We start from the raw sequence: 27966 nt of genomic DNA, 5'->3' as shown, positions 1-27966 counted from the left end.
GAGTGGTAGAAGAGAGGGGGCGGGGCGAGCGGAGTTCCTGGACGGCCTCATACTCAGAATCGGGTAGAGCATGGCCACCTTGCGAAGGCTGCGGGAGGTGCCGCGGCACTTGCTGGTCTGCGAGAAATCCAACTTTGGTCACGGCAAGTCCCGCCACCGGCACCTCGTGGAGACGCACTATCACAATTACCGGGTAAGTCGGGACGCCCCCGAGCCAGCGGGGCCCCTCTCCGTCCGCAGACCGCAGACCGCAGACAAGAAAGCTAGGGGAGCGCCCAGCCGGGTTTGGCAAGGCCAGACCGCCCGCGATGAGCACAGGGACGGGGTAGGCGGTGGGGCGTTCCTCGCAGGGCATTCTGGGAATTGTAGTCTCAACCGCTCTCAGGCGGGCGCGTTGCAGGCCTGGGAGGACTACAACCCCTAGGGTGCACCGGGCGCGGGGCGGAGCCCGACCTGGGGAGGAGGGACAGGGTGGTCGCTGCGGTGTACTGCTCTGTGTCTCCTACCCTTCCCCAAGTGGAGTCGAGGCTCCGGGAGAGTTGTGAGAGGCCCGGGCAGTAGGGAGTTCGAGGGTGTGGCGTCTGCGCTGTGCAGCCGCGCGCCGGCCACGTGCTGCTCTTTTACCCAGCATTAGGGAGGCGGTTCCCCCTCCCCGCCACCGCCTCTGTTTAGCTTGTTTCTTTCTCCCTCCAGCGTGTCTGTGAATCATTCTAGAGCATCGTTCCTGTCCAGGCCCAGGAAGCGACTTGCTTTTATAAACTGCCTGTGGGAACCGGGTTGATAATGTCTGAGAAACTTTGAATTCTGCCTGCTGCGCTCGGGTTTCTCCGGCTATGGTGCACCATTTCCGGCAGCTCTTGGTAGAAATTGCGGTGTGGCCTCGCAAACGCAATTTAAGAGCTTCTTATGGGTGGTTACATTGTTGCTTGGCGAAAATGTTATCCTCCTTGGGCGCCATTTCCACAGAAGCGGCGGCTGAGGCGTCGGTGAGGTTAACTGTTGGCTTACCGAGGACCTGCCACCTGCCCAGAGTAGAGGAGAAAAACCGAAATTCCCAGGCAGTGCCTAATGGGCCCTTTTCACCAACCTAGTTAAGTGGCGAGGCCTCCAAAAAGTCAACCTTAGGGTCATAGTGTTTAAGCATTTTGTTCTTTAATCAACCTAATCACAATTTAGGCCTGTCTGGCCAGTTTCTCAGAGGCATTGGTGTTGACCCCGGTCCTTCTGGAACAGACTGGCGTTACAGCTTTGGGAGAGACGTGTTCAAGTTGTGGAGCGCTTTAAACTTGGCGACATTTGAAACCTGTAGGGTTTTAGCATCTCTGCTTTGGGCGGAAAGCTCATCAAGAGTAGCAGGGTCTGTTTCAGTTTAGAAAATGGAAACATCCAGGGGCACTTCTGCTTCCATGTACCCTTTTAATAACTGGATGTTCCTAAATTCTCTGTGGCCAAGTGGTTAAGAGCTCAGGCTGCTAACTAAAAGGTCAGCAGTTCGAATCCACCAGCTGGTCCTTGGAAACCTTATGGGGCAGTTCTACTCTGTCCTATATAGGGTCGTTATGAGCTGGAATCACTCGATGGCACATAACAATAAGTTCTCTGTATCTTAAGGGACAGTTCTTTTGATCTAGGGTATTACTGGCGTAAACAAATCAGGGATACTCACTTGTATTACAGGTCCTTGGATGGCCCTGGGTGGTGCAAACGATTTGGAGTGGACTACTAACCTAGGAATGGAAGTTCAGATCCACTCAGTGATGCTGCAGAAGAAATGCCTGGCCATCTGCTTCCATAAAGATTACAGCCGAGGAAACTCTATGGCAGTTTTACGGAGTTCTACTCTGTAACACATGGGACCGCCATTAGTGAGAATTGACTTTATAGGTTATGGATTATATGTCCTTGAAAATGAATTAAAGTAGTAAAAGGAACAGGAAATAAAATATATTGCTCATTTGCAAAAGATAAAAAGTGAGCCCTTTGATTAAAACTTCTCTGCTCTCTTTCCTGTACTGTGTGTTTGAATGCAAAAATGAATTTAATTGTCGCATTTGTCTTTGCCTAAGGTTGATAAGTTAACTTCGACGCTTTTTTTTGACCATATTTATGTCCCAGGAAAACCTATGGAGCAATAGTCAGCAGCTTTCACGATCTTTTTTGTGTTTGAGAACCTGGATGTTAATCTACATGAAAATAAGACCTTGTTTATATTACACATTCCAATAGGTTTCATTTCTGATTCCTGAATGTGGGATACTATCAAAGGAGCTGAAAAGCCTGGTCATGGAAACTGGACCCTATTACTTTGTGAAGAATTTGCCTCTTCATGAATTAATTTCACATGAATTCATCAACACGTTTGTAAAGAAAGGTATCGAAAACTGTGATGTCTGTGAATCTGGGAAGTTGGGGATCTATAGGTAGACCACATAGTACTAGGATTCTTCTCTTGTTTTAATTAAAACCTGTGGTGATAGTGTGACCAAGTGTACGAAACACTCTCCCCAACCCCAGCTTTCCTTTAGATGCTGGTTCGTGATTACACTTGTCCACAGTGTTGAATGAGGGTGTTGTACGGAGGAAGGATTAATGGAGAGGAAAGTCTGGCAGCCTGTGTGTTCATATCACTGCTGTTGGGTATGTGGCTACAGGGACCACTATGTCTTGAGCTATCTCAAAGGGTCCTCTCCTCTGGTCACCACAGCTGCTGTTCACAGAGCCAAGTGTTCATTGTGACTCAGTTGCTTAGATTTTGTGGCTCTAGCCCTCCTCTTCTCACCCCATTCCCAGTTGTGTCTGCTGGATTGATTGGTTTGTTCTAGTCTTTTCCTAGAAACCTCGACTGCCATTTGTTTGAAACTATTTCACAGTGTCTCTAGGGAATCCCTGGGTGGTACAAACAGCTGCTAACCTAAAGGTTGGAGGTTTGACTCCACCCAGGTGTGCCTCGAAAGAAAGGCCTGGCAATCCGCTTCTGAAAAATCAGCCATTGGACACCCTGTGGAGCGCAGTTCTAGTCTGACACCCATGGGGTCACCAGGAGTAGGGATCGACGACACTCATTTTAAGGGGGTCTGCCCTTATTACATAAGTCACCCCAGTTGAGCTCCCTGTTTAGTAGCCCTTACTTCTGTGTTGTCAGCCTCTGTGGGTGTCCACTCTAGTGGAGCTGTGAACAAGTCTTGTATGTCTGGTAGCTGCTTCCATTCTTATGCTGCTGGGACTGCCTAAGAAGCAGGGCATCTAGACATTCTTTCATCTCTACTAAACTTTGTTATGCCTTTGTTAATGACCTTGATACTTGCTACGTATCAGGCACTTTCACATATCTTGTTGAATTTAGTCCTCATGAAGTAGGCATTATGGTCTCCATTTTACAGGTGAGGAAACTGAGGCTCAGAAATTTTTTTAAGTCTTTTTAAATATTTTATTTTATTTTATTTGGTGGTTATCATTGAGAGTATACACAGCAGAACATACACCAATTCAGCAATTTCCACATGTGCAATTCTGTGACATTGATTACATTCAAGTTATGGAACCATTCTCACCCTCTTTTTCTGAGTTGTTCTTCCGCCATTTAATATAAACTCACTGTCCCCTAAGTTTCTCATCTAATCCTTTGAGTTCCTGTTGTCAGTTTGATCCCATACAGATAGTTCTTAAAAGGGCATGGTGCTCAAGGTAGATCTTTACTAATTAAGTTAAACTATTGGTTAGGTTTAAAGAAGACTTCAGGGTATGTTTTTTTTTTTTTTTTACAGTCTCCATAGTTTTTTTTTTTTAATTAACTTTTATTGAGCTTCAAGTGAACGTTTACAAATAAGTCAGACTGTCACATATAAGTTTATATACACCTTACTCCGTACTCCCACTTGCTTTCCCCCTAGTGAGTCAGCCCTTCCAGTCTCTCCTTTCGTGACAATTTTGCCAGCTTCCAACTCTCTCTATCCTCCCATCCCCCCTCCAGACAGGAGATGCCAACACAGTCTCAAGTGTCCACCTGATATAATTAGCTCACTCTTCATCAACATCTCTCTCCTACCTACTGTCCAGTCCCTTTCATGTCTGATGAGTTGTCTTCGGGGATGGTCCTGTCCTGTGCCAACAGAAGGTTTGGGGACCATGACCGCCGGGATTCCTCCAGTCTCAGTCAGACCATTAAGTATGGTCTTTCTATGAGAATTTGGGGTCTGCATCCCACCGATCTCCTGCTCCCTCAGGGGTTCTCTGTTGTGCTCCCTGTCAGGGCAGTCATCGATTGTGGCCAGGCACCATGTAGTTCTTCTGGTCTCAGGATGATGTAGGTCTCTGGTTCATGTGGCCCTTTTTGTCTCTTGGGCTCTTAGTTGTCGTGTGACCTTGGTGTTCTTCATTCTCCTTTGCTCCAGGTGGGTTGAGACCAATTGATGCATCTTAGATGGCCGCTTGTTAGCATTTAAGACCCCAGATGCCACATTTCAAAGTGGGATGCAGAATGTTTTCATAATAGAATTATTTTGCCAGTTGACTTAGAAGTCCCCTTAAACCATGGTCCCCAAACCCCCGCCCTTGCTCCGCTGACCTTTGAAGCATTCATTTTATCCCGGAAACTTCTTTGCTTTTGGTCCAGTCCAATTGAGCTGACCTTCCATGTATTGAGTGTTGTCCTTCCCTTCACCTAAAGCAGTTCTTATCTACTAATTAATCAGTAAAAAACCCTCTCCCTCCCTCCCTCCCTTCCCCCCTCGTAACCAGAAAAGTATGTGTTCTTCTCAGTTTATACTATTTCTCAAGATCTTATAATAGTGGTCTTATACAATATTTGTCCTTTTGCTTCTGACTAATTTCGCTCAGCATAATGCCTTCCAGGTTCCTCCATGTTATGAAATGTTTCACAGATTCGTCTCTGTTCTTTATCGATGCATAGTATTCCATTGTGTGAATATACCACAATTTATTTACCCATTCATCCGTTGATGGACACCTTGGTTGCTTCCAGCTTTTTGCTATTGTAAACAGAGCTGCAGTAAACATGGGTGTGCATATATCTGTTTGTGCGAAGGCTGTTGTTTCTCTAGGGTATATTCTGAGGAGTGGGATTTCTGGGCTGTATGGTAGTTCTATTTCTAACTGTTTAAGATAACGCCAGATAGATTTCCAAAGTGGTTGTACCATTTTCCATTCCCACCAGCAGTGTATAAGAGTTCCAATCTCTCCGCAGCCTCTCCAACATTTATTATTTTGTGTTTTTTGGATTAATGCCAGCCTTGTTGGAGTGAGGTGGAATCTCATCGTAGTTTTAATTTGCATTTCTCTAATGGCTAATGATCGAGAGCATTTTCTCATGTCCAGGGTATGTTTTTGATTTAAGGCATGAAGATCATCTCAGAGCATTAGTGTCAGGGGTTCATCCAGCCTCCATGGCTTCAGAAAAATCTAGACTCCATGTTGGAATACTCTTCTGCATTTTTCCCTTTTGATCGGAATTCTTCTATAGAATCTTTGATCAAAATGTTCAGTAATGGTAGCAGTTCTGGTCGCATGGCAAATGAGGCAGTTGTTCACGGAGGCAATAAGCCACACATTCCATTTCTTCCTCCTATTCCTGACTCTCCTTCTTCCTCTGTTACTCCAGGCAAGTAGAGACCAATTGTACCTTGATGGCTGCTTGCAAGCTTTTAAAACCTCAGGCCCCACGCAACAAATTAGGAAGTAGAACAGAAACACTAAACACTATATTAGGCCATTTAACTGGGTTGGCTCGTGAAGCCATGACCTTAAACCTCCAAACCAAGGAACCAGATCCCACAAGATGTTGAGCTATGCATTAGCAGCCTCAGCAGCTGTACGTTTGGTTGTTGTCAATATATCTATCACACAACATTTGCCAATTCAACTTTTATATATGTACAACTTGTTTTTGTTCGATGCCGTCAAGTCGATTCAAACTCATAGTGACCTTTTGTATAGCAGAATGAAACACTGACGAGTCTTGTGCCATCCTCATAATTGTTTGAGCCCCTTATTGCAGCCACTGTATCAGTCCATCTTGTCAAGAGTCTTCCTCTTTTTCACTGACCCCCTAGTTTACCAAACATGATGTCCTTCTCCAGGGACTGGTCACTCGTTATAACATGTCCAAAGTATATGAGATGTAGTCTCGCCATCCTTTCTTCTAAGGAGCGCTCTGGCTGTACTTCCAAGACAGACTTGTTCATTCTTCCAGCAGTCCATGATACACTCAATATTCTTCACCAACACCATAATTCAAAGGCAGCAATTCTTCGGTCTTCCTTATTCATTGTCCGGCTTTCACATGCATATGAGGCAATTGAAAATACCATAGCTTGGGTCAGGTGCACCTTTGTCCTCAAAGTGACATCTTTGCTTTTCAACAGTTAAAAGAGGTCTTCAGCAGCAGATTTGCCCAGTGTGGTACATCATTTAATTTCTTGACTACTGCTTCCGTGGGTGTGGATTATGGATCCAAGTAAAATGAGATCCTTGATAACCTCAGTATTTTCTCCATTTATGATGATGTTGCTTATTGGTCCAGTTGTGAAGATTTTGTTTTCTTTATATTGAAGTGTAATCCAGGCTGTAGTCTTTGATCTTCTTCAATAAATGCTTCAGGTCATCTTCACTTTCAGCAAACAAGGCTGGTCATCTGTATTTCACACATTGTTAGTGAGTCTTCCACCAATCCTGATGCCGTGTTCTTCATATAATCCAGCTTCTCAGATTATTTGCTTAGCATACAGATCGAATAAATATGGCGAAAGGATACAACGCTGATGCACACTTTTTTTTAAACTTTAGACCATGCAGTATTCCCTTGTAATCTGTTCGAACAGATGCCTCTTATTCTATGCACAGGTTCCACCACACATTTGTCACTTCGTTGTACTGTGGTTGCTTGTGTGTTGCTGTGATGCTGGGAGCTATACCACTGCTATTTAAAATACCAGCAGGGTCACCCCTGGTGGACAGGTTTCAGCGGAGCTTCCAGACAAAGACATGTACAACTGTTGACATGAGTTACATTAATCAGTGGTGCAACCCTTACCCTTAACTGATGTAATTTTTCCACCACCAAAAACCAAAACTCAGTATTCCATAAGTGATAATCCCTCCTTTCCCTTTCCCTCCTACTCCTGGTAACCACTAAGAAACTTTGGTTTCTATACATTTCTCCTCTTTAGTCTTTTAATATGAGGGAAATCATGCAATATTTGATGTTTTGTGATTGACGTTTCGCTCAGCGTAATGTCTTCAAGCTCCATCTATGTTGTAGCATGGATCACGACTTCATTTCTTTTTCTGGCTAAGTAGTATTCATTGCATGTATGAACCATATTTCGTTTATTCATTCATTAGTTATTTCCACCTTTTGGCTTTTGTGAATAGTGCTGCAGTGAACATTGGTGTACATGTTTGTGTGGCTGCTTTCAAGTTCTTTGAGTATATTTCTAGCAGGGGGATTGCAGGGTCATACATTAGTTCTATTTTTAGTTTTTTGAGGAACCACCACACTGTATTCCACAACTGCTGTATCATTCTGCATTTCCACAAGCAGTGGATAAAGGTTCTAATTTCCCCACATTCTCGCCAACATTTGTTATTTTCCATTGTTTTTTTGTTTGTTAATTTTAGCCATCTAGCTGGTGGCATAATGGTTAAGAGCCACGGCTGCTAACCAAAAGACTGGCATTTTGAATCTACCAGCTGCTCCTTGGAAACCCTATGGAGCAAGCCTGCTGTGCCCTATAGGGTCACTATGAGTTGGAATCTACTCGATGGCAATGGGTTGGTTGGTTGGGGGGTAAAATAGTATCTCAGAGTAGTGTTTTTAGTTTTTTAATTTCTTGTGCTTTAAGTGAAAGTTTACAGCTCATGTTAGTTTCTCATATAAAAATTTATACACATATTGTTATGTGACCCTAGTTGCTATCCCTATAATGTGACAGCACACTCCCCCTTTCCACCCCTGATTTCCCGTGTCCATTCAACCAGCTCCTGTCCCTTTCTGCCTTCTCATCCTGCCTCCAGACAGGAGCTGCCCATTCATTCTCATGTATCTACTTGAATTAAGAAGCACTCTCTTCACGAGTATTATTTTGTGTTTTATAGTCCAGCCTAATCTTTTGTCTGAAGAATTGGCTTCAAGAATTGTTTTAGTTTTGGGTTAACATAGAGTCTGGGAGCCGTGTTCTCTGAGGTTCCTGTAGTCTCAGTCTGACCATTAAGTCTGGTCTTTTTACTAGAATTTGAGTTCTGCATCCCACGTTTCTCCTGCTCCTTCAAGGACTCTCTGTTGTGTTCCCTGTCAGGGCAGTCATAGGTGGTAGCCAGGTACCATTTAGTTCTTCTGGTCTCAGGCGGATGGAGTCTCTGCTTTATGTGGCCGTTTTTGTCTCTTGGCCTAATATTTTCCTTGTGTCTCTGGTGTTCTTCATTCTCCTTTGCTCCAGGTGGGTTGGGACCAATTACTGCATCTTAGGTGGCTGATCACTAGCTTTTAAGACCCCAGATGCCACTTACCAAAGTGGGATGCAGAACATTTTCTTCTTTTTTTGTTGTTGTTACTGTTTAAAAATCATTATAACTGGCCTTTTATTAATCTCTCCAGTAGTTTTTGTGTAATCTTTTTTGTGCTTTAAGTAAAGGTTTACAAGTTAATTTCTCATACAAAAATTTATATACACACTGTTACATGACTCTAGTTGCTGTCCCTATAATGCGACAGCATACTCCCCCTTTCCACCCCATATTTCACATGTCCGTTCAACCAGCTTCTGTCCCTTTTTGCTTTCTCATCTCACCAGAGGACAGGAGCTGCCCATTTAAGCACTGTCTTCACAAGTATCATTTTATGTCTTATAGACCAGTCTAATCTTTGTCTGAATAGATGGCTTCAGGAATGGTTTCAGTTCTGAGCTAACAGAGTCCAGGGCTATGTCTTCTGGGGCCCCTTCAGTCTCAGACCATTAAGTCTGGTCTTTTTACTAGAATTTGAGCTCTGCATCCCGCTTTTCTTTACTCTGTCAGGGACTCTCTGTTGTGTTCCCTGTCAGGGCAGTCATTGGTGGTAGCCGGGCACCATCTAGTTCTTCTGGTCTCAGACTGGTGGGGTCTCTGGTTTATGTGGCCCTTTCTGTCTCAGGCTAATATTTTCCTTGGGTCTTTGGTGTTCTTCATCCTCCTTTGCTCCAGGTGGGTTGGGACCAATTGATGCATCGTAGATAGCTGCTGTCTACCTTTTAATATCCGAGACACCACTCTCCAAAGTCGGATGCAGAACATCTTCTTGATAAACGTTGTTATACCATTGACCTAGAAGGCCCCTGAAACCATGGTCCCCAGGCCCCTGCCCCTGCTACTCTGTCCCTTGAGGTGTTTGGTTGCATTCAGGAAACTTCTTAGCTTTTGGTTTAGTCCAGTTGTGCTGACTTAGCTTGTATTGTGTGTTGTCCTTCTCTTCACCTAAGATAGTTCTTATCTACTATCTAGTTAGTGAATTCCCTTCTCCCTCCCTCCCCATCATGAAAGAATATTTTCTTCTGTGTTTAAACCTTTCTTGAGTTCTTATAATAGTGGTCTCATACAATATTTGTTTTGTAACTGACCGATTTCACTGAGCATGATGCCGTCCAGATTCATCCATGTTATGAGACATTTCTCAGATTCCTCATTGTTCTTTATTTATCATTGTATAGTATTCCGTTGTGTGAATATACCATAATTTGTTTATCCATTCATCTGTTGATGGGCACCTAGGTTGATTCCATCTTTTTACTGTTGTAAACAGTGCTGCAGTGAACATGGGTGTGCATATATCTATTCATATGAGGGCTCTTATTTCTCTAGGATGTATTTCAAGGAGTGGAATTACTGAATCGTATGGTAGTTCTATTTCTAGCTTTTTAAGGAAGTGCCAAATTGATTTCCAAAATGGTTGTACCATTTTTTGTTCCCACCAGCAGTGTATAAGTGTTCCAGTCTCTCCACAACCTCTCCAACATTTATTATTTTGTTTTTTGGATTATTGCTAGCTTTTTTAGCCTTGTTGGCGTGAGGTGATATCCTTTGTATAGTAGTTTTGATTTGCATTTCTCTAATGGCTAATGATGGTGAGCATTTCCTCATGTATCTGTTAGCCACCTGAATGTCTTCTTTGGTGAAGTATCTGTTCATATCCTTTGGCCATTTTTCAATTGGGTTATTTGTCTTTTTGTTGTTGAGGTTTTGCCATATCTTGTGGATTTTAGAGATTAGACACTGATCGGATTTGTCATAGCCAAAAGTTCTTTCCCAGTCTGTAGGTTGTCTTTTTAGTCTTTTGATGAGCTTAAGTGTTTGGTTTTTAGGAGCTCCCAGTTGTCTAGTTTGTCTTCTAGTGTTTGTGCTTTGTTAGTTATGTTTTGTATTCTGTTTATGCCATGTATTAGGTCTCCTAGTGTTGTCCCTGTTTTTTCTTCCATGATCTTTATCGTTTTAGATTTTATATTTAGGTCTTTGATCCAGTATGAGTTAGTTTTTGTGCATGGTGTGAGGTATGCGTCTTGTTTCATTTTTTTTTTTTGCAGACGGAGATCCAGTTTTGCCAGCACCATTTGTTAAAGAGACTGTCTTTTCCCCGTTTAATGGACTTGGGGCCTTTGTCAAATATCAGCTGCTCATAGGTGGATGAATTTATGTCTGGATTCTCAACTGTGTTCCATTGGTCTATGTATCTGTTGTTGTATCAGTACAAGACTGTTTTGACTACTGTCGGGGTATAATAGGTTCTAAAATCAGGTAATGCGAGGCCTCTCACTTTGTTCTTCTTCTTCAGTAATGCTTTACTTACCCAGGGCCTCTTCCCTTTCCGAATGAAGTTGGTGATTTGTTTCTCCATCTCATTAAAAAATGTTGCTGGGATTTGGATCGAGATTGCATTGTACCTGTAGATAGCTTTGGGTAAAACTGACATTTTCACAAGGTTGAGTCTTTCTATCCACGAGCAAGGTATGCTCTTGCACTTACGTACGTCTCTTGCTTTCTGGCAGTAGTGTCTTGTGGTTTCCTTTGTATAGCTGTTTTACATCTCTGGTTAGATTTATTCCTAAGTATTTTGTTTTCTTGGGGGCTATTATAAATGGTATTGGTTTGGTGATTTCCTCTTCGGAGTTCTATTTGTTGTTGTAGAAGAATCCAATTGATTTTTCTATGTTTATCTTGGATCCTGCTACTCTGCTGAATTTTTCTATTATTTCCAGTAGTTTTCTTCTGAAGTCTTTTGCGTTTTCTACATATAGTGTCATATCATCCGCCAATAGGGACACTTTTACTTCTTTGTTACTGATTTGGATGCCATTTATTTCTTTTTCCTGCCTTATTGGTCTAACTAGGACTTGCAGCACATACGTTGAATAAGAGCGGTGATAAAAGGATATCCTTGCCTGATTCCGGTTCCCAAGGGAAATGCTTTCAGATTCTCCATTTAGGATGCTGTTAGCTGTTGGCTTTCTACAAATGCCCTTTATTATGTTGAGGAACTTCCCTTCTATTCCTATTTTGCTGAGAGTTTTTATCATAAATGAGTGTTGAACTTTGTCAAATGCCTTCTCTGCATCAGTTGATAAGATTATGTGGTTCTTTTGTTTTATGTATGTGATGGGTTACATTGATTGTTTTTCTAATATTGAACCATCCCTGCATAACTGGTATGAATCCCACTTGGTCATGGTGGATTATTTTTTTGATATGTTCTTGAATTCTGTTGGCTAGAATTTTGTTGAGGATTTTTGCATCTGTGTTCATGAGGGCTGTTGGTCTGTAATTTCCTTTTTTTGTGGTGTCTTTACCTGGTTTTGGTATCAGTGTTATGCTGACTTCATAGAATGAGTTTGGGAGTATTCCATCCTTTTCTGTGCTCTGAAATACCTTTAGTAGTACTGGCATTAACTGTTCTCTAAAAGTTTGGTAGAATTCTCCAGCGAAGCCATCAGGGCCAGGGCTTTTATTTGTTGGGAGTTTTTTAATTACCTCTTCAATCTCTTCTTTTGTTACAGGTCTTTTTAGTTGTTCTATCTCTGTTGCTGTTAGTTTAGGTAGGTAGTGTTTCTAGAAATTGTCCGTTTACTCTAGGTTTTCAAATTTGTTGGAGTACAGTTTTTCATAGTATTTTGTTATGATTTTTTTAATTTCAGTTGGGTCTGTTGTGATATCACCCAACTCATTTCTTATTCATTTTATTTGCTTCCTGTCAGGTTTTTCTTTTGTCAGTTTGGCTAGTGGTTTATCAATTTTGTAGAACTTTTCAAAGAACCAGCTCTTGGTCTTGTTAACTCTTGCAATTGTTTTTCTATTCTCTATTTCATTTATTTCTGCTTTAATTTTTATTATTTACTTTCTTCTGGTGCCCATGGGTTTCTTTTTGCTGCCCTCTTTCTACTTACTTGAAGTGTAAGGTTAGTGTTTTGATTTGGGCCCTTCCTTCTTTTTGGATATGTTCACTTATTGCTGTAAATTGACCTCTAAGGACTGCTTTTGCTGTGTCCCAGAGATTCTGGTAGGATATGTTTTTATTCTCATTTGATTCTGTGAATTTCTTTATTCTATCTCTAATTTCTTCTATAGTAGTTTTTGAGCAAGGTGTTGTTCTATTTCCATGTGTTTGATTTTTTTTTCCCTTGCTTTTTCTGTTATTAATTTCTACTTTTATGCCTTTATGGTCGGAAAAGATGCTTTGTAATATTTTGATGTTTTGGATTCTGTTAAAGCTTGCTTTGTGGCCTAATACATGGTCTATTCCGGAGAATGTCCCATGTGTGTTGGAAAAGAAAGTATATTTGGCTGCTGTTGGGTGGAGTGTTCTATGTATGTTTATGAGATCAATTGATCGATTGTGTCATTTAGATCTGCTGTGTCTTTATTGGAAACCCTGGTGATGTAGTGGTTAAGTGCTACGGCTGCTAACGAAGAGGTTGGCAGTTCGAATCCTCCAGGTGCTCCTTGGAAACTCTGTGGGGCAGTTCTATTCTGTCCTATAGGGTCACTATGAGTCAGAATCGACTCGACGACAGTGGGTTTGGTTTTGGGTGGGTGTCTTTATTGATCTTCTTTCTAGATGTTCTGTCCTTCCCCAAAAGTGGTGTGTTGAAGTCTCCTACTATTATTGTGGAGCTGTCTGTCCCTCTTTTCAATGTTGTTAGAGTTTCTTTTATGTATTTTGGAGCCCTGTGGTTGGATGCGTATGTATTTGTGATGGTTATGTCTTCCTGGTATATTGACCTTTTAATCGTTAACATCGTATCCTTTGCGGTGGATTTTACTTTAAAGCCTGTTTTGTCAGAAATTAATATTGCCACTCCTGCTCTTTTTGATTGTTGTTTGCTTGATCACGTTTTTTTAAATCCATTCGGCCACTCTCCGTCTCTTTATTAGTGCATTTAGTCCACTTAAATTCAGCGTAGTTATTGATAGGTATGCGTTTAGTGCTTTCACTTTGATTTTTTTGTGTGTGTGTCGTTGACAGTTTCTTTGTTCCACTTAATTTTATGTGCTGAGTCGTTTTTCTTTATTGTCTTTTCTTCTTTTTCATTGTTGTTGATTTGTATTTGCTGGGTTTTTTATGTTTTTCTTGTTTTTTTATTTTGATGTACAGGATTGTTAGTTTCCTGAATATTTACTTCTGTTTTTCTAAGTTTAAACCAATTTTTTATTTCTTGATATCGCCTTGCCTTGCTCTCCGTATGAAAGTTCTATGACTGTATTATTTAGTCCCTCTTTTTTGTTTTAATGTTGTCTGTTACATTTCGATATCTCTGTTTGCCTATTTTCAGTGTTTTAGCTTTGATTTATTTTTGTGACTTCCCTATCTGGCTTGATATCTGGTTGCTCTGTCCTGTGTTCTAGTCTTGGATTATTATCTGATGTTATTGATTTTCTGACTGGATGACTGCCTTTAGTATTTCTTTAGATTTTGGTTTGGTTTTTACAAATTCCCTAAACTTCTGTTTATCTGGAAATGCCCTAATTTTGCCATCATATTTGAGAGACAGTTTTGCTGGATACATAATTTTTGGCTGGCCATTTTTTTCCTTCAGTGTCATCCCATTGCCTTGCTTGTATGGTTTCTGTGGAGTAGTCAGAGTTTAGTCTTATTGACTCTCCTTTGTAGGTGACTTTTCATTTATCCCTAGCCACTCTTAAAATTCTCTGTTTATCTTTGGTTTTGGCAAGTTTGATTGTAGTATGTTTTGGTTATTTTATTTTGGGATCTACCCTGTGTTGGGTTCAGTCGGGGATTTTTTCTGCCAACAAATCTTCAGCAGTTCTCTCTGTATTTTCTCTTATCCCCCTACCCACCCCATTCTGGTACTCCAAGCCCTTGTAGGTTATTCCTCTTGATAGAGTTGGATATAATTCTTAGGGCTTCTTCATTTTTTTTTTAAATTCTTTTATCTGATTTTTCCTCAAATAAGTTGGTGTCAAGTGCTTTTTTTTCAGTCCCATTAATTTTGACTTTCACTGCCTCAATTCTGCTCCTGTGACTTTCTATTGAGTTGTGTAATTCTGAAATTTTATTGTTAATCTTCTGGATTTCTGTTTGCTGTCTCTCTGTGGATTCTTGAAACCTGTTAAATTTATCATTGTGCTCTTCTATAATCTCCTTGAGTTCCTCTATTTCTTTGTATGTTCCTTGGCTTGTTCTGCATTTTTCCTGGTCTCCTTCCTGATCTCTTGAAGAGCTCTGTATATCAATCTTTTGAGTCCTACCCTCCGTAATTCCAAGAAGTTCTCTTCCTCTAGGAGGTTTTTTGGTTCTCTGTTTTGGTTACTTGCTGAAGCCATTACAGTCTGCCTTTTTATGTGATTCAGTATTGACTGTTGTCTCCCAGCCATGAATAAGTTATCATATTTATGTATTGTATGTTTGCTTACTCTGTCTTAGTTTCTTGTTTTGTTTTGATATGCCCAAATAGGTTGGTCACGTGAACTACTTTGATTGTTGGCATGTTTGAAGCTCTCATGTCCTGTCACCAGGTGGTTAAAGCTGTTACTAGATACGTGAGCCCAGGAATCTGTTTACTTTTCTTGTGTGGATTCAACTCAGGTGTCCAGGTCATTGGTCACTGAGTGTGTGGTGTAGGCTCTCACCTACAGTCCTAGGTGGGCAGGGGTGATCGAGTAGGCACAGGTATCTGGCTGTAGTAGCGGGTCATGTGCTGAGCAAGGCAGAGGGCTGACAGCTGCCCCTGAGTGCCCGGTTGGAAGGCATGTCCCTGGATCGCGTAGGTGGATGGGTTTTGCAGCCAAACTTTGGGCACCCAGTGCTGTTGGCTGTAAGGACTGGGAGGCACCACTTGTTCTTGGACCTCTCGTGGGTGGCTAGGTGGAGTGGCTGGAGCCACCAGTCCCCTGGCCCCTGATGTGTGTAGGTGAGGACACTGCTTATTGAGCAGGGTGGTATCAGATGTCACAAACCTGCCACTCCACCATATAGGGGATACAATTGAAGTTAGGCTTCAGGCATATACTCTGTTGTACTGTGCTAAAGTGGGCCTACGCTGATGAAATAGGCCTACACAGGTCTAGGCAGGGGTGAAAGGCATTCAAATTCCGTAGACCCCTTATGACTATGCTTAGGCAAAGGAGCTGTGCCTGCCCTAAGTTCACGTCTTAGGGGAGGTGGCAGATTATTTTTTCCTGTTTGTTAATTTGTTCCTTCTCCAAAGCCGAGGGATCTTAAACAGGATTGGGGTATCAATTCTTCTCTGAACGTTTGGTAGAATTCCCCAGTGATGCTGTCTGGTCAAGTACATGTTTTTGTTGGGAGGTTTCTGAATACTGATTCAATATCTTCTCTTGCTATGGCCCTGCTGAGATTTTCTATTTCCTCTTGAGTCAGTTTGGGTAGATTGTGTGCTTCTAAGAATTTGTCAATTTCATCTAGGTTATCCAGTTTGTTTCCATACAGTCGTTCATAATTTGTGTCATAATTTTTATTTCTGTCTGATCGGTTGTAGTGTCTCCTGTTTCATTTCTTACTTGTTTGCATCTTTTCCTTTCTTTGCCAGTCTGGCTAAAGGTGTGTCAATTTTATTGGTCTTTTCAAAGAACCAAAGATTTGGGTGATTCTCTTTTGTTTTTCTGTTTTCAATTTCTTTATTTTTGCTTTGACTTTTGTTATTTCCTTTCTTCTGGCAGGTTTAGGCTTAGTTTGCCCTTCTCTTTTTAGTTCCTCCTCAAGCTGTAGAGTTAGGTTCTTTTGTCCTTTTTACATATAAACCCAGTGCCGTCGGGTCGATTCCGACTCATAGCGACCCTATAGGACAGAGTAGAACTGCCCCATAGAGTTTCCAAGGAGCAATTATTTTTATAAGCTTCCTTCTGAGTATTGCCTTCACTGCATCCCACAAGTTGTGGTATGTTTTACTTTTATTTTCATTTGACTCTAAGAAATTTATGATTTCTTTCTTGACTCATTGGTAGTTTGATACCCCAGAAAACCAAACTCTTGGCTGATGAGTCGATTCCGACTCATAGCGACCCTATAGGACGGAGTAGAACTGCCTCATAGGGTTTCCAAGGTATTTAATAGTGTGTTTGATTTCCATGTGTTTCAGGTATCTTCCAGGTTTTTTTTTTTTCTATTATTGATTTCTAGTTTCACTTCATTGTGGTCAGAGAAAATACTTTCTATGGTTTCAGTCTTTTCTCATCGAGACTTGCTTTATGACCTAACATTTGACCTCTCTTGGATAATGAGCCATGTGTACTGGAGTAGGATGTATATTATGTTATTGTTGGGTGAAGTGTCCTGTATATGTCTGGTAAGTCCAGTTTATTTGTAGTATCATTCAGGTACTCTGTTTCCTTGTTGATTTTCTCTCTAGATGTTCTCTCCAATACAGAAAGTGATGTGTTGAAGTCTCCAACTGTCATTGTACTGCTATTGATTTCCCCCCTTTAATTCTTTCAGTGTTTCCTTTATGTATTTAGGTGCTCCAATGTTGGCTACTGTTATAGGTTGGATTGTGTCCCCAAAAATACGTGTTTTAAATCCTAACCTCTATGCCTGTGGTTATAATTCCATTCGGGAATGTGTTTTCTGTGTTATGTTAATGAGGCAGGATTAGCAAAGAGTATATATTGAGTCAATGCCTTTTGAGGTATAAAAGAGATCAAACAAGTGAGCAGTGCAGAGATGGTGAAAGGGGGTGGCAAGCCACATGAAGATTATCCAGAAGCAGAAGCTTAGAAGACAAGGACCTTCCCCCAGGGCCAATAGAGAGAGAATGCCTTCCCCTAGATTTGGTGCCCTGAATTTGGACTTCTAGCCTTTTAAACCCCCATGTGTCTGTCAGTTTGTTGTACTGGAGGGGCTTGTGTGTTGCTGTGATGCTGGAAGCTGTGCCACCAGTATTCAAATACCAGCAGGGTCACCCATGGTGGACAGGTTTCAGCTGAGATTGCAGACTAAGACAGACTAGGAAGGACCTGGTGGTCTACTTCTGAAAAGAATTAGCCAGTGGAAAACTTATGAATAGCAGCAGAACATTGTCTGGCATGGTGCTGGAAGATGACCCGCTTAGGTTGGAAGGACCGGGCAGTGTTCCGTTCTGTTGGATATAGGGTCACTATGAGTCAGAACTGACTTGACGGCACCAAACTACAACAGCAAACCTCCTAAACTGTGAGAAAATAAATTCGTTAAAGCTACCCACTTGTGTTATTTCTGTTATAGCAGCACTAGATAACTAAGTTAGATTAACAAAAAGTTTTAACAATTAAGTATATACATACTTGTATATACTTAATTGTTAAAACTTCTTGATTAATTGACCCTTTTGTCACTATGGAAACCCTGGTGGCGTAGTGGTTAAGTGCTATGGCTGCTAACCAAAGGGTTGGCAGTTTGAATCCACTAGGCGCTCCTTGGAAACTCTGTGGGGCAGTTCTACCCTGTCCTATAGGGTTGGTATGAGTCGGAATCGACTCTACGGCACTGGGTTTCGTTTTGGGGTTTTTTTTTAATTACTATATAATGTCTTTTCTAATCTTTAAAATCTTCTAACAGATTTTGTCTCAAAGTCTACTTTGTATGATATTAAGGTTGCCACCCCAGCTCTCCTTTGGTTATTACTTGCATAGACTTTTTTTTCCATCCTTTCACCTTCAACCTATTTATGTCCTTGGGTCTGAGGTGTGTCTCTTGTAAAAAAAAATGTAGTTGGATCATGTTTTTTTAATCCATTCTGCCACTCTTTGCCTTTCGACTGGAGCATTTAGTTCATTTGCGTTCACTGTAATTACCAATGGAAACCCTGGTGGTGGTGTCGCTATGAGTCGGAATCGACTTGACAGCACTGGGTCTGGGTTGGGTAATTACCAATGAGAAATTATTTACTTCTGCCATTTTGGTATTTGTTTTTTTGTATGTCTTACACTTTCTTTGTCTTATTCCTTTAGTACTGTCTGCTTTTATGTTTGGTTGGCTTATTGTAGTGAGGTATTTTGGTTCTCTTTTTTCTTTTTGTGTATGTTTTTAAGGTAATTTCTTAGTGGTTATCATGAATGTTACATTTCACATATTGCAGTTATAACATTCTAGGTTAAGGTGATGACAGCCTAACTTCAGTAACCTATGAGAAATTCTGTACCTATACACCCCCTTTTTGTTGTTGTTACCACTAATTGTATCTTTATATTTCATGTACTCTGTAACATAATTTTACCCTTGCTTTTATACATTTGCCATTAAAAAGGATGAGGGACAAAAGAACTAGAATTATCAAGTGTGAATACCTTACTACTAGTCCTTATACTTATTCATGCAGTTACCTTCACTAGAGATCTTACTTTTTATGCATGGCTTTGAATTACTTTCTACTGTCTTTTCTCTACCATCTGCAGGACTCCCATTAGTATTTTTGGTAGGGTTGGTCTGGTGGATATGAACTCTCTCAGTTTCTGTTTGTCTGGGGATGTTTTAATTTCACCCTCTTTAGGGTCGCTATGAGTCGGAATCGACTCGACGGCACTGGGTTCTGGGTTTCTCAAAGGACAGCTTTGTTAGGTATAGTATTCTTGGTTGCCAGTTTTTTTTTTCCCCCCAGCCTTTAAATGTAGCGTTCAATTGCCTTCTGACCTCCAGTGTTTCTAAGGAGAAATTGGCATTTGATCTTTTGGGTGATTCTTTATGATAAATGTGACTGTTTGGTTCTATCTTGGTGCTTTCAGGACTCTCTCTTTTTTTTACTTTTTGAGAGCCTGATTATGATGTGTTTGGATTTATTCTGCTTGGAATTCTTTGAGCTTCTTGGATTTGTAGATTGATACTGTCATCAGATTTGGGAGAATTTCTGTCATTTTTTCAAATAGCGCTGTCTCTTTCGCTCTGCCTCGTATCCTTCTGGAATTCCCATGATATGTATATTGGGTCTGTTGATGTCCCATAATTCTGTCCAGTTGTGCTCAGCAGTCTTGACCCTCTGTTTTTGTTGCTCTTAAGCCTTTGTAATTTCCACTGTCTTATTCTCTAATTTGTTGATTCTTCTGCAGGCGGAGAAAATCTTTTGTTAAATACTTCTATTTCCATTGTGTTTCTCGTATCAGTTATTGTCTCTTTTAGTTGTAGTATTTGTGTTTGGTTTCTTTTATCTTTTTTTTTAAGTTCTCATTTTGTTCATGCATTGTCTTCCTTATTTTTTTAGACCTTTGTGTTTTCCCTTAGTTCTTTGATTATGTTTAACATTGTTTTAGTATATTCTTTCATTCTTGTCATTATTCAGGCTTCCATAGATGTGATTTCATTCCCTTTGTCGTGGTAATTTTGATAGGCCATTGTTTCTTTTATGTTTGTGCATTTTGTGATTTTTTTTTCTTATTGGAGGATTAAAATTTTTCAGGGTGTCAGCTTTCTCAGAGCTCCCCAGTATTTGTTGTTTTTGCCAACACTACTTCTGCAAACAAATTTTAGACAGACAGAGCCTTTGGCCTTTGCTCACGGTGTCCTCTCCCTCTTTGTGATAGCTCCTTCTCCCTCCCTGATGCAATTAAGATTCAGAAGTTCCAAACCTCAGTTTTCAACTTTCAGTGTCTTCTAAATACCCCAGAGAACATGCTGTGATCAAGCTGTCCACCAAAGAGTGCAGCCACTCGGGCAAGAAATCACACACTAATCAATCTGTCCACCAGGGTGTACAGTCTTCTCTGTCTTATTACTCTCTGCTCTGTTACTGCAACCACATTTCCATTTAGAAAGCTCACACCTAGTGAGCCCGCCGAAGGGCTCACTGTTGCCCTCCGATTTTGCCTGGAGCTTCCTTCCCTGCCAGTGGTGGCCATTTATATCTAAGCGGGCATTCAGGGGAACCACAGGCAGAATTTCCTCCTTATCGGAGGAGGAGGGGCTGGCATTCCCCAGAATGACCTCCAAGGAATCTGTCTCATTGATTTCAGAGCCTAGCAGCCCTGTGGTTTGTGAGGAGGAAGTCTCCAATTAGGTGACCTGCCTCCTGGCCCTACAGCAGAGGATCATTTATAGGAGTTCATATCAGTCTAGTAATTGACAGTTACCAGGAGGGAAAGAACTGACACTCTGTGAATGGACCCCAGGAATGTCTGCCTTGTTAAAACCACCAATGGTATGTTGGGTGTGGGTGTAGGTTCCACCCAAGACATGTTCTTCCTAATATACAGCAGCCTCATTCAGCAGTCCTTAACATTGACTGGAGGGGGTGGCCAGACAGACCCAAACTGGCCACCAGGGAGATTTGTCCTGTTGATTTCAGAGGCCTGAGCCATGGAGTATGCGGGCTGGCAGAGTGTTGGCTATGGGAGCAGACACCACTGCGGAGGACCTTCTGTAGCAATTTTAGCAGCCTCGCAGCTAACACCTACCAGGTGGGGGAGGTGCTGGCCCATGCCAAATGGACCCCCCCCCCCCCGCCCCAGGAGGTCTGCGTTGTTGATTTTAGAGCAGAAGGTTGGGGTCCTGCTTCTTTGCACAGACGGGGTGTGGTGGTTAGGGAAACAGGCTGTTTTGCTGGGGTTGTTATCCCAGTTCACAGTAGCCAGCAGCTGCAAGGCTTGGAGGAGGGGCAAAGATGGTGGGAAAAGCAATTTTCCTACCGTATATGACTCGTTGATCCTTGCCTGTCTGAGGTTTCCCACTGCCATCCTTGGCTCCCCAATTCAGAGTCCTTCAAGACCGAGTGCAGTTTCCTTGTTGTATTTGTGGACAAGGGTCAGAACGGTGATCTGTTTATGCCACTGTCTCCCCAGAATTGGCTCTGAAGTAGCTTTTGTAACTTCACGCAAGTTCTGGTGAATTTCAAATATTAACCTAGAACTCTGCCTGTAAGGTGTGTACACTTCCCTAGTGTTCTGCTTTGTGCCTCTCTGCCAGCATCCCCAAATGCACATGTTCCATTCTGAGTGCATTTTCTACTTGATGATAGGAAACTTGCACAAGTAGGCACATGGTAGGAGGTGAATGAGCTGGCACTTGGCCTTTCTTGTTCTCTGGCTTACCCGTGGCTTGTTTTAGGTTTAATGAATGAGCTGGAGCAGTGATAGATAGTGACCACTACTCACCTGGGAGACTTATATCCATGTGAAAATAAGCCACAAGCTTTTTATAGGTGTGATTTATTCTTTGTTACAGTTGCAGGTTGTAATTTCTCCTCTGGATTTTCTCTTACAGGTGCATGCTATGCACTAACATACAATACAAATATTGATGAAGATAATACTGTTGCCCTACTACCAAATGGTAAGAACACTCACTTTTTTGTTTTTCTAATTGTAAAAGAAATATATATTGTAAAAAAAAAACCTAATAATTCAAATATATATAAAGTGAAAGTCTCCCCCTTCATCTCCTTTCCTCTAAACCCACTCCCCTTTTTAGAAGCAGCTATTGTTAACAAATTGGTGTTTGTTCTTCTAGACATTTTTTTATTTGTTTATAAATACACACAAAGGGTTGTCTTGGTTTTTGTTTTTTTTTAACATTATATGTCATTACATTGTTTTCAGTTTGCCTTTTTTCCAAGCTATATATCATAGACATCTTTCTATATCAGTTCTTACTTACTAATTTTAATGGCTTGAAGGCACTCCAAAGAATGGGTATACCATAATTTAACTATTCCTTCTTTCTAATTTCAGTCTTATGAATAACACAATAAAATACTTGTACGTAATTTATTACACTAATATCTAATTGTTCAGTTTGCCTTGCTTTCTTGCTTAGAGGATATTTTATATTTTTAACATCTCTTTTATGGAAATTATTTGATTCATAGGGAAATTAATTTTATCACTGGATAAAGACACTTATGAAGAAACTGGACTTCAAGGTCATCCGTCTCAGTATTCTGGCAGAAAAATCATGAAATTTAGTAAGTATTAGGCTCACTCTTGCATATTCTAACAAGTCAGTTATCTCCCTGTAGCAATTTAAATTTAAACGTTTGATGAATTACCTGTACTCTCTTTGTTCAGAAAACATTTGGCTTTTTCTTGTCTCTAAAACTTCTGACTGTAGGAGCTATTATATGACCAAGGGGCTTCAGAGAAGATAAGATCCTGCTGTTGTATTTATTTTTCTTCAGCTGTAGGCTGCATCTTATAAGTTGAGAGGATTGGGCACAGTCCACTTCATATATATGTTTCAGGTCAAAAATTTGGAGTAATAAACCCAAGATAGGAGTCTACAGCTTGTTCTTAATACAGATTTTTTTTTTTTTTAATTTCCTCAACTCTTTATGGTTATAAGTAAAAATTGGATGGGTGGGTGATATATTTTCTCCCTGAAAAATTTCTATAAGTGAAGAGATTTGATTCTGCTTAAAATGTCAGGCTTAAACACCAGTAATTAAGGCTACCACATCCATAGGTAAGTTTGAGTTGGCCCCTGAGGATCTCTGCTCTTAGTCTTTGACCTTAGAAAAATAAGCACTAAAAACATCTGTTGTCGTTAGCTCTCAATGTTAAAAATGCCCATAGAAGCGAGAGTTTGATTTGGTAAACCAAAGGGAGTGCAAGAGGAACAAAATAATTGTTACTATCCATAAGATTTTTTTTAATATGGATTTTTTAATATACTTTTTTCAGAGTGGAAGCTGTATATATGAATGAAATAGTTGTTCTTTGTTTTTTAAGTTGTTTCCATTGATTTGATGGATTTTTCCTTTAACCCGGATTCCAAGAACTATAAAAGAACATCTTGGTCCTTCAAAGAAAAGAAGCCATTAAAATTTGATTTTCTTTTGGCTTGGCATCCTACAGGTATGAAAAATAAACAATATAATGATAAAATGATTTTGAAATCTGATTATTAATTAAGGGAGAGTAATGGAGGATCGGTGTGTCTGGGTGGTGCAAATGGTTAAACATTGGGCTGTTAACTCAAAAGTTAATGGTTTGAGTCCACCCAGAGGCACCTCAGAAGAAAAGCCTGGCAGTCTACTGCCAAAACATCTACCACTGAAAACCCTATTGGGCACAATTCTACTTTGACATATGGGGGGTCGCCATGAGTTGGAATTGGCTCCACAACAACTGTTAATGGAAGATGGAGTGGTGATTCATCCCGATAGTTAAGGGATACTGTATTTGTATATATATAAACATTATTAAGGAAGTGGCTTTGGCCTCCTCTGACATCCTAAGAGGCATAGTTCAGGTTAATCTAGACATGCAAGCCAGCTGCCTGAGTCTTCTTGGGTTATATGTAGACCCAGGTATCGTTTGAGTGGCCCCAGAGCAGCTGACTTTTCTCTTTCTCCCCTTTCTTCTTACAGCTTACCTCAGACAGCCTTGGCTATAATATTTTAAAATAACACCAATTAATAGTTATTTATACAAACTTTTTATTCATTATGCAGGGTTATAACTCAGGTGTACCGTTAAATGTCAAATTAGATTTGTTGTAACTTTTGATTAAGTAGAACACTAAATTTTGTTCAAAATTTTATATTCACCAAACAAGTTAATCTGCTGACAACTAACTGCCCTGCACCTTGCCCTTTTTAGAAGTGGATCTTTGGCTTGTTTGCCATTGAGTCGATTCCGACTCATAGCGACCCTATACTACAGAGTAGAACTGCCCCGTAGAGTTTCCAAGGAGCTCCTGGTAGATTCGAACTGCTGACCTTTTGGTTAGCAGTCGTAACTCTTAACCTCTACGCCACCAGTGTTTCCAAACAAACCTGTTGCTGTCAGTCAATTCTGACTCATAGTGACCCTGTATGAGTAGAACTGCCCCATAGGGTTTCCAAGGAGTAGCTGGTGCATTTGAACTGACTTTTAGTTAGCAGTTATAGTTCTTAACCACTGTGCCACCAGATTATGATGAATCCAATCATTAAGAATTATGACAACATAGTACTCTCTTAGACAGTGGGTAAGCACATAGGTCCTTTTTGGAAATATGCTCATCTGTGTGCCCCTCATGGGAAGTTTCTGGTCACTGGTGCTCCAGCTGCTTCCATAAGTCCTACATCTGTAACACCAGGCTCTCCCTATATCTGGTGGAGCTAATAGTGAGCGTAGTGTCTCATCTCTATGTATTGACTAAGGACTAGCATCTCATGGAGCCTTCTGTGAGGACCATCCATGTGCAGGATTCTGGATAGCTTTTTGCTCCTCAAACACCTGATTATTTTAAGGGTTTGTCAAGGACTGTGTGAGGTCTGAGATTTTACCATATTTGCCGTCTAAAAGTTAGCCTGCCACAGTTTTATGGATGCTGGCAGAAGACAGGAAGCTCCTTATCAGAGAAAAAGTACCTTACGACTCACAGCAGTAGCAGGAGCTGAGTCCCAGCGTCATTTACCTGAGCCCCATTTCCCACAGGGCGATATGAAGAGGGCCAGATGACAACTGCTCGTGCAGTGGGGTGCGTTATGGTAGAGGAACCTGGAGCTTTCAGAATGAGCAGTAAGCCCGCCTGACCTTTGTGCCAGAGAGAGGGAGAGACATCATTTTATTACACTGGCCAGTAAATAATCCTGCTGTTTGCCCTGGAGGGAGCCACTATTTTTATTTTCCAAGGCTGTAGGTTACGGAGACATCCTTTAAAAGAAAAACACTTGCACTTTACTGGATTTTAAAAGACAATCTTGAATGAGATTATATCATCATTCAGTTCCTCTTCCCTTGCCTTAATAGAGATTATGCAAATAGACTTCCTCTGTAGAGGTCAGCAATTTTACTTATATAAAAGGAATGGTTTTGGTTTTATTTATTAAGTTGAATCTTTTTTTACTAGAGCAAATTGTGGAACTAGTATGGGTTGGAGCTGAAAGTGTTTTGCTTTTCCAGGAAAATTCTGAAAGAAGATGAATGTTTGCGGAACTTTGGCACAAGTCGCTAAAAGCAATTTTAATGATTTTAATTCAAATACAACTTTGCACAACTTCCTTCCATCTTACTCAATCCTGCCTGCTTCCCATAAATCTCAGATGGGAGTACTGTAGTTTCAAGGATTTACTGAACTTATTTAAAATATTTAAATGACCATAAATGGTATGTTTTAAGGTGCAGAAGAATCAACGATGATGTCATACTTTTCCAGTTACCAAATTCAGGAGCAGCAGCCAGAAATAGCCCTGAGCACACTGACGGACCTGCAGTGCCCAGTGCTGCAGAGCCATGCACTCCGGGGGGCAGCTGAGGCAGCCTGCAGCGCCCAGGAGCTCTGGGACTGGCTGGGAGCTGTCTTCAGTCACGTCAACCTGTACGTATCTGATCTCGCCAGGACCTTCTTTGGGCCTGGCTTTCATCTTCTTTTCTTAGCTTTGGGTTGAACATGATTATGTGGTAGATACAAATGTGTCTTCTTTCTCTTTTTTTTGTGACAGAAACAATGAGCCTAATAATTTCTTATCAACCTATTACTGTCCTCAGCCAAGCACAGTGGTGACAAAAGCTTATTTATGTACAATCACTGGTTTCCTACTTCCAGAGAAGATCAATCTCTTACTGGAACAACTGTGGTGAGACTCTTTTGCCTTTTCTCTCTTGCTCGTCTGTGCCAACGTGACATTTTAGTGACAATGCTAGTGCTCTGGATTGCAGAGTCCCCTCACAAACATTTTCCTGTTTTTCTGCTTGGGTTCAAAGTGTAATAGCATTACCATCTTAAGCAGCATGATTACCCTTGCTGATAGAAAAATTCTATTGCCAAGTCCTCGTCCTTATGAAAAGAAAAACAGCAGCACTTAAAATATTCTTCTTAAAAACGAACTGCTCATTTTTCTTATTCTGCTTTCCATCCATTTTGGGGCAATAGAAGTTCTAATAGCACCTAAGAAAACAGCAGTACCCTGTGGACGAATGATGCTTTAAGTATGGGAGTTCTGCAAGATATTTCACTTCAAAAAGTAGTAGTGAAAAAAAGGGTTTCAGCACCTCTGAATCCGAATCATCTCAGATGTGTTCTAGTCTTAACATTCTACGGATTATAAGAAGTGGTGAGAAAGAGTCTCAACACCTCTGAATCCAATTCATGTCTCAGACACGTTCTAACCCTACCAGTCTACGGATTAGTGGGCATTAGTAATATACCAAGTACTGTATGAAGTAGTATTTGCCTTTTCTTTTTGGGAGGTACTATATAAATATGTACATTTGTGTCTAAAGTTAGGAAACTTAAATCCGTTTTTGAAAAGACTGTAAATTGAGCATAATTATATAGCAAGCATACCTCTCAATCTTTATTTTTAAAACATCTAAGATTTAAATTTTAGAGGAGTTTCCTCTTTAAACCCAACAACATCCTTTTTCACATTTATTAGCTATGTCTGAGATTTAAGGTTGGAGGGTTTTCCTTTTTTTTTTTTTAATTATGGAAACATTCATATAAAATAAAGCTTACCATTTTAAAGTGTACAGTGGCATTTAGTACATTCACAGCATTGTACAACTGTAATCTGGAACTGTCTAGTTCCAGAACTTTTCCATCACTCCAAAGGGAAACCCCGTGCCCATTAAGCAGTCACTCTCCTTACTTCCTCCTTCTACCCCCTGGCAACCACTGACCTGCTTTCCGTCTTTGGAGTGGTTATTCTGGACATTTCGTGTAAATAGAATCGTCCGGTATGTGGCCTTTTGTGTCTGGCTTCTTTCACTTGTCATAATGCTTTCGAGGTTCATCCATGTAGCAGCATATATCAGTACTTCATTCTTTTTTATGGCCAAATAATATCCCATTGTATGAATATATCACATTTTGTTTATCCGTTCATCCATTGATGAACATTTGGGTTTTTTCCACCTATTGACTGTTATGAATAGTGCTGGCGTGAATATTCATATACAAATTTTTGTTTGAACAAAAGGCTTCCGTTTTTTAAAGCCAACATCCCTTTTTACATTTTACTACCTCTTTGATTTTCTTCAATAGGAAAGTCAGTTTCTTAAGAGACAATAAATTATTCTGTAATGTTTCAGTTAACAGAGACTCTGAAAGCATCACTATTTAAAGGAATGAAACTATTCTTGTCTACTTTGTGGGTTTTTGTTGTTATTTTTAATACTCTTTCAGAATAAAGGTAGGAACAGCTTAAGTTCATTGTTTGGGGGGCTAATTTGATGACCTTTATTAAATTTAAAATACGACATCAGGAATTTAAAGTTTAGGCTTAAGCTTCTTTAGACCCTCAGAAATACCACTTATCCTGGATAAATAAAAAAAATAAATGTGAACATTTCTATTCTCCGTTTATTAAAAATTATCTTCTTTTTCAGTCACTACTTTGACGAACCAAAGTTAGCTCCTTGGGTTTCCTTGTCTGTTCAAGGCTTTGCAGACAGCCCAGTTTCTTGGAGAGAAAATGAACATGGCTTTCGAAAAGGAGGAGAACATTTGTACAACTTTGTGATTTTTAATAACCAGGACTATTGGCTTCAGATGGCTGTTGGGGCAAATGATGACTGTCCACCATAAAAACAATAAATAAATAAATTTAAAATGATGTTTTT

General features: G+C 40.6%; 1 protein-coding gene across 4 annotated transcripts; it reads left to right on the top strand.

Annotated features, from left to right (window-relative positions):
* Positions 1–27966, top strand: RPP40 (ribonuclease P/MRP subunit p40). 4 transcript variants are annotated; one of them, XM_049882583.1, is made up of 10 exons: positions 108–193; positions 1678–1865; positions 2227–2371; positions 21680–21748; positions 22284–22379; positions 23143–23268; positions 24838–24921; positions 25522–25720; positions 25845–25979; positions 27733–27966. In XM_049882583.1, the coding sequence occupies exons 2-10, from the start codon at positions 1851–1853 to the stop codon at positions 27929–27931; spliced, it is 1068 nt and encodes a 355-aa protein (XP_049738540.1). In that variant the 5' UTR covers positions 108–193; positions 1678–1850; the 3' UTR covers positions 27932–27966. The 4 variants fall into 4 exon arrangements, with proteins under 4 accessions (XP_049738520.1, XP_049738529.1, XP_049738540.1 ...); XM_049882594.1 differs by having other exon boundaries at positions 1678–1971; positions 27733–27964; XM_049882563.1 differs by lacking the exon at positions 1678–1865 and having other exon boundaries at positions 1–193; positions 27733–27962.

Source organism: Elephas maximus, chromosome 1, assembly GCF_024166365.1.
Source record: "Elephas maximus indicus isolate mEleMax1 chromosome 1, mEleMax1 primary haplotype, whole genome shotgun sequence".
NCBI classification, from domain to species: domain Eukaryota; kingdom Metazoa; phylum Chordata; class Mammalia; order Proboscidea; family Elephantidae; genus Elephas; species Elephas maximus.
This window is presented reverse-complemented; position numbering and strand designations above follow the sequence as displayed.